General features: G+C 54.2%; 1 protein-coding gene across 5 annotated transcripts in view; it reads right to left on the reverse strand.

Annotated features, from left to right (window-relative positions):
- Nucleotides 1–10,720, reverse strand: part of LOC309445924 (rho GTPase-activating protein 39-like) — a 54,389-nt gene extending 43,669 nt beyond the window's left edge. For 3 of the 5 annotated variants that reach the window (XR_014185380.1, XR_014185381.1, XM_082065211.1), the window contains exon 1: nucleotides 10,580–10,720. Coding sequence is in view for 2 of the 5 variants with exons in the window: in XM_082065211.1 (XP_081921337.1) it covers nucleotides 10,580–10,590 (11 nt within the window). In the remaining 3 variants the exon portion in view is untranslated. Of the gene's footprint in view, nucleotides 1–3,355; nucleotides 3,622–8,484; nucleotides 8,932–10,579 lie in introns of those variants that run through there. The other 2 variants (XM_082065213.1, XM_082065212.1) reach the window with 2 other exon arrangements.
- Nucleotides 10,721–12,389: the final 1,669 nt, after the last annotated feature.

The following is a 12,389-nucleotide window of genomic DNA, read 5'->3' on the forward strand; positions in this document are numbered from 1 at the left end:
TTTTATTTTGTTTTCTGTCTGTCTTCAAAAGAAATTTAAAAAAGGCCTTGATGTTTTCTTGGTGGAGGTATCCATTCCTTCCAATGGCATCACCGAATAACACCCATACCACCGCTGGTCCTACCAGCGACTCTTCAGCAGCGGGACAGAGCTGAACAAGCAGACAAACATCAGGGCTCCCACACTCTGCAATGACAGGCGGCTCCTCTTCATCAGACTCAGGCATAAACACCAGCTCTATGGCAGGTAGTCTCATTAATTTTATTAATGCTGCCAGTCCTAATGAGCCCATCATAGCCACAGCCTCGGAGCAACCATGATTGCTCCTGGGCACACACATACTGAGTTTTCACAGGTAACTGCATATTCCTGATGCCCACACCAAGATGGATTTCCAGCTGGAAGCACATGACGTGACCAAAGCACGTCCTGAGGCACCTGCCAGGTGAGGCAGAGGGGCCCAGGCTCCTCCTTCCGGGGAGCACAGGACCACAGCCAAGGCCGCGCTGCCCGGAGCAGCCCCAGCGCGGCTCCCGCCTTGTTTTCGGCACCGCTGAGCACAGAGCCGCGGGCAAGGTCTGCACGGCTCTGCTCAAGGTCCTGCCCAAGACAAGAGGCAGGGCCAAGCTGCTAGCAAACCGCAAAGCAGGTCTTAATTAAAAATTCACTGACCAATTTTTGCCTGAAGGACAAGAAAAACGAGGGTTTGTGTCTCCCAGCTGTCCATTACTCCTCTCCACATCTTCCGTTACGGCTTAGCAGGTGTGAAGTTGAAAGAAATGAAGCTTGAGCTGCTTCTGCACCCTGAGCAGCGTGGCAAGCTGCGCATGGCAGAGCTGTAGCGACATCGCTCTTCATCCACAGGCCCTCGCTCCACCTGTCCTGGGGAAAGGCTGCCCTGCCTTGGGGACCAACAGAGCAGTCCGAGCTCCAGCGCTGACACATCCCACCATTAATGCAGACTTTGCCTTCTCCGGGTGAAACAGCTGCACCATTAGGAGGGTTTACAGCTATAGTCCTACAGGCAAAGCAGCACGAATTAGGACTGCTGGAGAGTCCAGCGCAGCCACCAAGATGCTGCAGGGAGTGGAGCATCTCCCGTGTGAGGAAAGGCTGAGGGAGCTGGGGCTCTGGAGCTGGACAAGAGGAGACTGAGGGGGGACTCATTCATGGGGATCAATATGGAAAGGGGGAGTGTCAGGAGGATGGAGCCAGGCTCTTCTCGGTGACAACCAGTGATAGGACAAGGGGCAATGGGTGCAAACTGGAACACAGGAGGTTCCACTTGAATATGAGAAGAAACTTCTTCCTGGTGAGGGTGTCAGAGCCTGGCCCAGGCTGCCCAGGGGGGTTGTGGAGTCTCCTTCTGTGCAGACATTCCAACCCGCCTGGACACCTTCCTGTGTAACCTCATCTGGGTGTTCCTGCTCCATGGGGGGATTGCACTGGATGAGCTTTCCAGGTCCCTTCAACCCCTGACACTCTGGGATTCTGTGTGAAATTCCTACCACAGGTAACAGCCCCAAAATGGTAATTCCAGGGGAATACTGTTAATTCATGTAAACCCCCTCAAATCCTCTCTGCAGTCCATGGAAACTGTGTGTTTAACCCAGCTGGGACTTGGAGAGCAAGAAATCAGCACCCCAGGCAGCCCTGTGAGAACTGTGTCTGTTCTCTGACCATCCCCACACATGTGCTTGAAGAGACGGCGGCTGCTGCTGCAAATCGTAGGGGTTTGTGAAGGTAACGGGAATCAGACGCACGCCGAGGGCCAAGCTCGGCTCTGGGCAGGCACGGCAGCCAGCTGCACGCGCTATTCTATTTCAGCACACGGAGTACAAGATGTACGTGGTGTCAGGAGACACACTCAAATAGGAAACGCTGCTCTTCCCCAAAGAGCCCGAGATCAACATGCCCTGGGCACAGCTCACCGCCTGAGCCGGCCAGGTCAGCCAGGATGAGCACTCCGAGCCCTGGAAGTCACCCGTTTTCACGTTTCGAGCTGAACTCTGGGCTGCTTCCGAGCTATTTGGTGGTCAACATGCAGTCCATCCTACTCCACCTGCAGCCTTTGCTTCACGCTCCAGAGACGGCGAGGCAGACAAGGCCCAGGGTGAGGTTTCCCTCTAGCCCCGCAGCACGCACACCTTGCACCGAACAGCTTCTCCTCCCCCATGCACAGACATCTCTGGCAGCTCAGCAAAACCTTTCCTTATCCACACCGAGACGAAAGGCAGTGATTTCATCCCTCCAAGGCCAAACAAAGTTTAAGCACACAAGAGCTCAGCCGAGGCAGCACTGGGGACTCTGCCATTGCACCCCAAGAGGCGGCCTTGCTGGGGAAGAGTCGTGGGGAGCCAGAGAGGCTGAAATCACTGACGTCTCCCCCAGCCCTCCTTGTTTCAACAAGAGCAGCACAAACAAGTGTCCCCCACCACGGGCAGCTCTGCCTCCCTGTCCCACAGCAGGGTTCGGCACTCAAGGTCAAAGTCTCTATACCGCACCCAGAGTCACCGAGCAGCACGGTGTCCAGAGCTGGCCCAACGGACCACGGGGAGGGAACTGCATGAGAACGTCACCGTACGCTGAGGGCAGAGCAGACCCGATGACTTGCTGCTGCTGGAAGGAGGGGTCCCCTTCATGTCCCCCCAACGCTGCATTCCCAGCGCCCATCACACAGGTCACTGGAGCTCCGCAAATCCCGCACACAGCTAATCCCACCTGCTAACAAAAAGCAGCCAGTTTCCTCTTGCTTTAGCGAATTCAGCCGCTCTGGTGACAGGACCCAGGGCCAGACGAAATGAGGGTGACAGTGCACAGCATCGCCCCCAAAAGATCACACTGTTTTTCTTATCTTTTACGTTTATTGCCACCCCAAACCAGACTTCTGCTTTGGAAAAAGCCTTCAGTCTCCAGAACCTCAAACCCCTGTATTAGATTAATTTCAAATTGCAGCTTTAGTGAACTTAGGCTGAGTTGTCAGACCATCACCTACTCATCAGGCATTTCCTCAGCAGCTTCTAAACCCACAGTACAGAAAGTACCACAGCACTTTCTTTTCACCCTCATTTTCACAGACGTTAATACTAATTTCAGGAAAATTGACGTAGCTTATTTCAGGTGCAAGCTTTGTAAGGAGATTCCAAGCCAAAACCACAACTCTTCTGCTGTTTGTGCTCTAAGACAGGACAGCGAGAGCCCCAGGGCAGCACCGACCCAAGCACAACACTGCTCTCCGAGCCCCAACGCTGCTTGTTTCACACTCATTTTACTGTACAGGCTGAGCGCAACTCAGCCATACCCCAGCCAGACCATTCATCGTATTAGGATGGTCTAAATTGCTAAGAAAACGTACCTCCACATTACAACATGCTTAGCATTTGTCCTTAGGCGTATGTTAAGTGCTTCTCAAGCCGGCTGCACCCCAGGCTCTGCGCCTCAGCTCACAGCCCTTTCACCATCTCTCTTTGCTTCACTTGATGTTGATTCATCACCAAGAATTCGTAAAACACTTGGAGCTTCTCCCACCATAGCTTAGAGCAATGCTTGGAAGGCTTAATAAAAAAATCCCAAACCTAATTACCGTAGCTAGGGAGCAAGGAAGAGCTAGACAGTGTGGCTGATACACAGTTCTCAAAGGGCTATCAATGAAATACAACACACCAGTTGTCATACCAGAAGAGGACCAAATGTGGCCTTTACAGTTTTGTGACAAACTGAATGTGTTGAACCACCAGCTGGACACTGAGTTACTGTTTAAACATATCTAAGGGAGACTCAGAGCATGGAGAACAGTGTGTGACCACCCGCAGTTCACCCGTGTCTGGAAACAGCCCCACACTTGCTGTCTCCCCTCACAGCACTGAAAGCACCCGGGGGACAAGCCCAGAGCGGACAAGGCAGGAGGAGATGGGCTGGGGTGAGGACCAGGCGCTGGAGCAGCGGGGGTGCCCATGACCAGCGGCTGGAGCGGGTCGGGGTCCCTCAGGAACCCCAAGGCAGCCAGGGCACCCACAACACACCCAAACTGCAGCCAACACCTGCTCCGGCCACAGCCCGAGAGGCACCTTTCCAGGCACCACCACACCGCACCGCTCACCCATTGCACCCCCTGGCTCTGTATTTAATTATTCACCTATAAAGTCTCCTGTAATAACTTTTTCATTAACTTCGCTTTGTTACTGAAAATGTTTCACGCCTGCTCGCCGTTTTGCTAAACGGAGCCCTGACTGCTGCTACACATGAAAACTCACATGCAAGACACTGCACTGCCTGGGAGTCAAAACACCGAGACAGCTGAACTCTACGTGGTTAAAAGGGATTTACTGAGCTTGGTCCCAACTCGTCGGGCAACATTGTGCAGGGCTTTTCTTGGGATCACTGCTGATGGAGACAGTAAGCCTCTTTGTCACTCTTCTGGGGATAAAAAAATACATACAAGGAAAACCAAACAGAAAAACCAGACCTACAGAATGAAGAAGTTATCCCTGCTACAGTGCACCTGGCCCTGGGCCACCAGCTCGTGATGTCCAAGACGACACACAATCCTACAACACTGAGTCTTTTCTGCCCCTGTAAGAGGTTTCCAGCCAGAAAGCAACAACCTTGTTTGCCCGGGTAGGAAACAGCCCCATCTGCCAAAGCAAAGTGCCTTATGGCAGCGTCCCACACCTGCCAAGCCCCACGCACAGAGCCCCGTGCAGGTTTGGGCTTTCCCCCCCACACTTGGTTTGTTTGTTTCTGGTAGATCATAAACCCTGCGGCTAAGGAAAAGGTTGGTTTAGAGGGGCCCAGGGCTGCTCCAGGCTGACCCAGGAACACACAACAGGTCCAGGAGCTTGGGGCACTTGCCGTCATCTCCATTTCATCCCATGGCAGAGCAGTTTCCATAGAGGAAATGAAGCATAGTGAGGGTTGGCTCGGGGAGCTGGGCACAAGCAGAACGCGAGAGGGCTAAGGAAATACATCCTCTATGTAGAACCAGCCTTCTACTTGCTGACAAAGATGCCAATGAATAACTCTATTTAGACCTCCCTGTTTCAGAAGTCCCCCAATGTGCTGCAGCTTAAAGTCCTCAGTGAAATTTCATACAAGACCTTAAGTCCAAAATGACAAAAGAGCCTGAAAACAAACAAACAAACAAACCTCAGCATCTCCAGTGCTTTGGTCTTTCAGCTTGTTTTTTCAGGGGGAATTTTCTAAAGTTGGTATTGTCCAACCGAGTCCCTCCTCTTCACCTGGAGCTCGTACACACACCCCAGCTCCTGGAGCTGCTACACAAGCCGCACCAACGCTCCCCCGGGCGCTGCCAAGTCCTTTCCCCCTCCCATGCTTCGTTCCAAACAAGCAATCTGGATCTTCAGCATCCTCATTATAAGCTTCCCAAGCCTCTTTTGGCTCTATGCATTGCATAACCAAAAAAAGGCAGCTGACAACACACAATGAAAAAAGCTCGGGAGAGTAGCTGGAGGATGGTTGACACCAGCTCCACTGGAATTCGCTGGCCAATATTCAACTGGAAACATAAAACACTGTTATTCCTTACATCAGTAACCTAAAACACTTGGAATAGTAATTAGGATGAGAGAATATATCCTAAATAATGGTATTTTTTCCATTCTCCCACAAGACAAAGACCAAGTGCAAAAGCATTTTCTCTCTTGACCTACAGTGTCCTGTTCCAGGCGTACGGGCCAGATGGACCTCACGGCTGCTGCTTTGGTTAATGGTTTTTGGAGCGGCAGGAAAGTGTTTTAAGAAACGGGCCAACGCAGAAGACTGCTCTTCCCCATGAAAAGTATCAAAACCGGTCAGCTTGCTTCAGTGGACACTGACTGAGCTACTAAAAGCACAAGGAATTGCTTGATCATTAAAGCTGTTTTTTCTACACGGGAACTGCATTCTGTGCACCTGACAAAGGCAGGAATTAACATCAAAAGTGTAAGTCATGGCAGTAGAGCTCAGAAACTCTCCATGAATCCAGCAAAAGCCAAATCCCAGTGTCTGCTCTGGAATTTATTTTTACTACAAATAAGAGGCACTTCACCAACTATTCAAATCTGCCTGGAGGGCTTTTTAAAAGAAACATGAGCATATACATGTCACAACAAGGCACAAATAATTGCGTTTCATCTGGGGAAGACTGATGGAGCCTAAATGAGGCATTTCAAATTCTGACGTATTTATTTGCTGAAAGCCTGCAAGCATCTCCTGCTAATTGCATCATCCACTGAGAAAGTCATTCGGGTGGTAGGACAGGAATGGAAACGCTGGGAAAGGCGACCACAGGGAAGGAGGAAACGCTGCTTCTTCCCTTTGAACTTCTGATTAGTTTCAATCAGAAGACTCTGCTGTGTCTGAAGGTGTTTCCCAAGGATGAGGCTTTATCTGCATAGAGTCAAACATCATAACTGAAGGCCCGGTTTCACCTCAGGAGTTACCTCCAGGCCATGCTGGGCCTGCTGATGGGAAGAGCTTCAACAGCACACGGCAGTGTTGGTGGACAAGACAACCACCTTGTCCTTCACAGCTCATCACAGAATCCCAGAATGTCAGGGGTTGAAGGGACCTGGAAAGCTCATCCAGTGCAATCCCCCCATGGAGCAGGAACACCCAGCTGAGGTTACACAGGAAGGTGTCCAGGCGGGTTGGAATGTCTGCACAGAAGGAGACTCCACAACCCCCCTGGGCAGCCTGGGCCAGGCTCTGCCACCCTCACCCCAAACAAGTTGCTTCTCATATTCAAGTGGAACCTCCTGTGTTCCAGTTTGCACCCATTGCCCCTTGTCCTGTCACTGGTTGTCACCCAGAAGAGCCTGGCTCCATCCTCCTGACACTCCCCCTTTCCATATTGATCCCCATGAATGAGTCCCCCCTCAGTGTCCTCTTGTCCAGCTCCAGAGCCCCAGCTCCCTCAGCCTTTCCTCACACGGGAGATGCTCCACTCCCTTCAGCATCTTGGTGGCTGCGCTGGACTCTCTCCAGCAGTTCCCTGTCCTGCTGGAACTGAGGGGCCACAACTGGACACAAGATTCCAGGTGTGGTCTCCCCAGGGCAGAGCAGAGGGGCAGGAGAACCTCCCTCAACCTAATGACCCACTTCTGCCTCTGCCAGCAGAGCTACTGCAGCCAAAACACGCTCCTGGTTTTGCTTAAAGCCAGTCAGTCCTTCACCCCTAGACCATTTAATCCCAAGGAAGCTGCCCTGGCGAGCTCAGCGACGGCACCAGCAGCACGTTCAGAGCAGCAGGGATGACACCGGGAGCGCACGGCAGAGCTCAGGCTGCCCATGACCTCTCCCACTCGCACGTATCCCCACCGATGTCAGACAGCAGAGAGCTTCCCCACCCCAGCACACTGACTGGGAGCGAGTTACCACAACGCTCAGCCAGGAACAGGCTCATCCAGCAGGCCAGAGTGGCACAACCTGCTGGGAGCAGAAGCTCGTCCTGCGGTCACAGCCAGCTACAGACGCGACGGTTATTCATGGCCTTATTTCAGCCAATAAAGAAGAGGGTAAATCAGAACACAGCACACCGACCCAGTTCAGAGAACACGGGGGGCTCTGTGCTGAATAACAGCGGGAGGTGCAAATGTTCTGCCAAAAACCAGAAGACCCTTTTGCTGCAAACCCACAGCTGAGTTCAGACACAAGGAGCCCATCAGCAGCTTCAGGGCAGGCTGGTGAAGTGTTCCTAAAGTAAAGCTTCAGAAAAAGATACAGAAACCAGTATTCAAGCAAAGACAAATTTAAGCCTGAACTAATCTGAATTAACTATATGCAATGACCTCGTAGTCAAGATACTGAGATTCAGTAACAAAAATCAAGAGCCTTCATTGTAATCAGAACCTACAGCATGTGAACCCTTTATGTTTCGTACTAATCAAATTAAAACAGCCAGCCAGACCAGCAGGTCTCCCACTGAACAAGCGCACCCAGTGCCATCCCCAGGGCCTCAGCAGTCCCAGTGGAAGATCTCCCTCTGCTCACGTCCCAAAAACACAACGCTAAAACAGCAAGACCAAACTGAAGAGTTTTGTCCTCCATAGTTAAGATGGCACGCAAGTAGTATTCTCACTAATGCATCTGCCTTATCAAGAAATACAGATATGACACGTCCTTTGGCAACTTCAAAGAAAGGGTTCGTGAATATTAATGTTTATTAAAATACATATTTAAATAAACTTATAGCCAAAATCCTATGGCAGTTTATGCTTCGTTATCTTTGATTAAAGAAGTCATTTCATTAAAGCTGATTCAGATCTTACAGTCCTTCCCACAGTCTCTCAACGACGCTGACAGTTCTTCCTCCATGGCTCTATCAGGGAAAAAGCCAACCTGTTCCCTGCTTTACAAAACTTTACCTGGTTGCCAGCAGGCAGTTGCCCTAATCCTATGAAGCCAACCCCAAAGAACGGCAGAATAGATTTTTAAAAACCTCAAAGCTCAGATACAAATACATTGGAATCTGCAAGATTTTCTTACCCATTGAGCAGCTCACTACAGGAGTCTCAGTCTCTCCTCCTTTCATCTTTGCACCACCACACGTAACATTTTTCTAGTGATCAAGTAAACCAGTTGAATGGGAGGCATGTGCCTCTTGTGTCCCTAAAGCAAGGCAGCATTCAGCGAACCAGATTCTGCATCTCCTGTCGCCACATTAAACGTGCAAGTCTCACAGGAGGTTTTCAGCTGTACCGGTCAGGTTGAAGCAGCCTTTTGCATCATAAGGACGACCATAAAATTCTCTTGGTTACAAAACACACCAGGGCCAGCACACTTAGATCTCCCTGTAGCTCATGTGCTCCCAGCTAAGGCCAAGACATCTGTTTCAGCTAAGCAAACCTGCCGTGAATACAGAAGGCATGTGAACTATCCAACCAAAAACCTGGCTTCAAAATCTGCATTCCTACAATCCGCTGTGATCTCAGCATCGCTCCAAATAGCCTCCATCCAACCGATAGGAAAGAGCTGTCTCATCAACCCAGCGAACACTGAACTAAAAAAGCACCAAATAGTCAGCGGGGATACGCTGAAATCTGGTGCAAGAAGCCCTGTGCTCCCTTGCACTGGCTAGTGGGACGATAGCCCCAAAGCTGCGTGGCTTTGTCAGGTTTCCCAGTTCGTCCCAATGCAAGCAACCCGCAGCCGCGATCCCCGAGTGCCCTTGGCTGCACAAGCACGGAGGCAGAAGCAGCGCTGGAAGCTGCTGCCGCTGGCAGCCCCAGAGCGTGGGGCTGTGCTGATGGCTTCGCTCTGGATGAATTCTGGTACTCTACATCCACTCTCAAGGGGATCTGCTATTCCTTCCCAAGACACTCCTTCTTACGGACTAACTTAACCCACGTTCTGCTGGAGAAGAGGCTGAAGAAAAAAAACCCAACAACTTCAAATACAACAGAAATTTAAAAATTCATTCCCAACACCTTGCACCGTCACAGAGGTACTGGGCAAAATGCCAGCACAGCCCTCCCTCCTCTCCGCCAGACAATGTGGGAAGCCAGCTGAAATGTGGCGCCCCTGGGGAGAGCCCCGCTCGCAGGAATGTTCAATGAGCTTTTGATCCAGGATGAAAAAAAAAAGAACAACAAAAAACCCACTAGCAAAACAGCACTAGAGCAACTGGCGTCAGCCGTGGGGCTGACAGTGCTTCTGCCAGGCTCTGTACCTTCCTCCCAGCACAGCCAAACTTAACTCAACCACTTCTGGCCCAGCAGCCAAGGCACAGAGCGACCAGAGGAATTCTCCCTGAATGGGGCTATTCAGAGGAGCCGTGAAATCCGCCCGTGTTTGTGGGAAGCAGGATGCAGCCTGGGAAACTGGCCTGGCCACCTGGCCCTCCATTGTCGCTGCCAACAGGTGAGCCTGGCTCCCTGCCCGCTGCCAGGTGAGGAGCGAACCCGACCCTGCTCACCCCTCTCCAGCAAACCGAGCGCAACTCACATTCCTGTGCTTCACCCCGAAAACACTGTCATTTTGAAATTAGGTTTGGTTGTTTTAAGCAACAGAGAGCAAGCTATGTATGCAAGCCATCCTGGAGGCTGCGAGCCTGGTCTGAAACAGGTACAAAATCAGAAAGTGCTTCTGATTAACGACCCGTCCTCAGAGGAGCGAGGGCACCCGGCCCAGCCCGGCCGCCCCCCGGGAGGGCGACGCTGCCAGCGGCCGCTCGGCCGGACCCCAAGGCCCGGCCCAGCCCAGCCCGGGCGCTCCGGGCCGGGGTCAGGCCGGCTCAGCCCGGCCAAACTCGGGGCCAGCCGCCCGCCAGTGCTCGGAGCCTGCGAACAGCCCGGTCCCGGCGATGGCCGGCACGTCCCCAGGGCCCGGGCTGGCGGGAGCCGAGCGGCCGCGGGAGGTTCCCCCGCAGACAGGCAGCACGGGCGGGAGGGGCCCGGGCTGCGGGAGGGCAGCTCCCGCGCAACTTGGCCGCCCGGCCCCGCCGCAGCACCCGGCCCGGCCGCCCCCCACCTGCGCGCCGGGGCCCGCGCCTCGCCCGGCCCCGCGCCAGGGGCGCGCCGGCCCCGAGGGGCGGCAGCGGCGCCTCCCGCCCGCCTCAACAGGTGCGCGGCGCCGCACTCACCTCTCCGCCATGGCCCGCTCCGCCGCGCCGCCCGCGAGTGGGGCAGGATGTGAAACCCGATCCCGGCCCCGCCCGGGGGGCGGCGCGGCCCGGCCCGGCCCGGCCACCGGGACCCCCGGCCGCTCCCCGGGTCCCTCTGCTGGGGGCCGCCGCGCCGCGCCGGGACGGGCCGGGAGGGAAGGGGCGGGGCGGGGCGGGCGGCGGCGCCCGGGCCGCGGGCCGAGGGCAGCCCCTGGCGGCGGCCGGGCCCTCCCGAGCCCCTGCCCGGCCCGGCCCGCGAGCGGCGGAAACGAGCAAGGGCCGAGCGGAGCCGGGACCTCAGTTCTGGAGGAGTCGAAGCATTATATGAGCTACAGATCAATGGCGACGGTCGGTTGTGACTTAATTTGTGAGGAAAATCGTGGTTGTACCCTCCTCGCGGGTGGTGCGGGGCTGTCCTCGGGTCACACACCTGTCCCCAGCTTTAGGGGCACAAGAGCACCCGGAGACTGTGGCTGGTGCAGGGCCTGGATCACAGCTGCCCTGGTACATCGTGTGTCCCCGACCCTGCCCCGGGTGTCCCGAGGGGCAGCTGCCCCCGCCGCACATGGGGCTTCAGCAGCTCTGCTCTGCCCTGTTCCTGACAGCCTCCGAGAGTGCGGATGGAAGGCAAGACTAATGCAGGTGGGAGCTGAACCACCCTGGACCATCAAGAGAGGAAAACATCTTCATCTGTGCTGGAAAAACATCTTCCTCCGAGCTGGATGCTGCGCTGTCCCTGCGAGGTCACACGGTGGGGTGAGGACCCTTGGGCCAGCCCATGGGGTAAAGCTGCCACACAGCTGGATTTCCCCAGATGTGCCCTCTATTTGCCCTGGCAATTTTGCCTAGGCAGATTTTGGGGACTTTTTGCGTTCATCTGTGTCCTGAGCCCATAGTAGTCTGGTCAAGGCTGTGCAGGAAGACCAGGTGTGTCCCCCGCGCACGCTTGGATCAGCCATCAGCGTACGAAGAGCAATTTGAAAAGGTAGAACTCTGCTCCTCAACCAGCATGAGCAGTCTGAATAAACGAGCCGTGTTCCAAAGGTCAGCCCTGCTAGATCGGCTTCTGTCAGCCAGCAGTTTGGAGTGTGTCACTTGGCACGGCAGAGCCCCTGTTATCTCAGTGACTGCTGCAATGTGGCATTGCACCCAACGAATTTTGGACGAGCTTCTGTTATTCCAGGATAAAAACAACCCCATGCAGGGACAAATCCTGAGGGCTAAGCTGCCCAGATGCCTCAGACCCCTCTAACTGCGGGTGAAAACCTCTGCAGATACTCGGTAGATTTTGCCATTGAGTGATTTTTGGCCCGTATTACACCACGCAGCACATTTCTGCTATGGTCAGAAACGAGTCTGTTCAGCTTATTAATCACCCTGGGAGAGCCAGCGGACGGGTCCCTGCACAGACCGACACCGCGCGCGCCGTGCTCTCTTGCAGACAGCATTTTGGCGCTGCCGAAGGACTTCAGAGTAACTTAATCTGAAGACATTCACGTGAAAGTCCCACTGCACTTTTAAATAACAAATAGAGAGACAGTGAGATCATGGCCGCTGCGCCGCTGGCTGGACGCGCAGCTGCGTTGTGCTTACCAGGGGGGTCCGCGCAGCGGGGCCGGCAGAGCGGGGCCCCGCGGGGGCTGCGAAGCTGCTGGAGATGCCGGCGGTGCCGTGGGATGGCGGGCAGGGAACGCTCAGTTCCGCGGGGCTGCAAAGCCCGAGGACTGAGGCACAGGCTGTGGGGGAAGGAAAGGAAGAGTTAAACCAGGTCTGCGTTTGAAACAAAGGT

Source organism: Streptopelia decaocto (genome assembly GCF_964273445.1).
Source record: "Streptopelia decaocto genome assembly, chromosome: 14".
Classification (NCBI taxonomy): Eukaryota; Metazoa; Chordata; class Aves; order Columbiformes; family Columbidae; genus Streptopelia; species Streptopelia decaocto.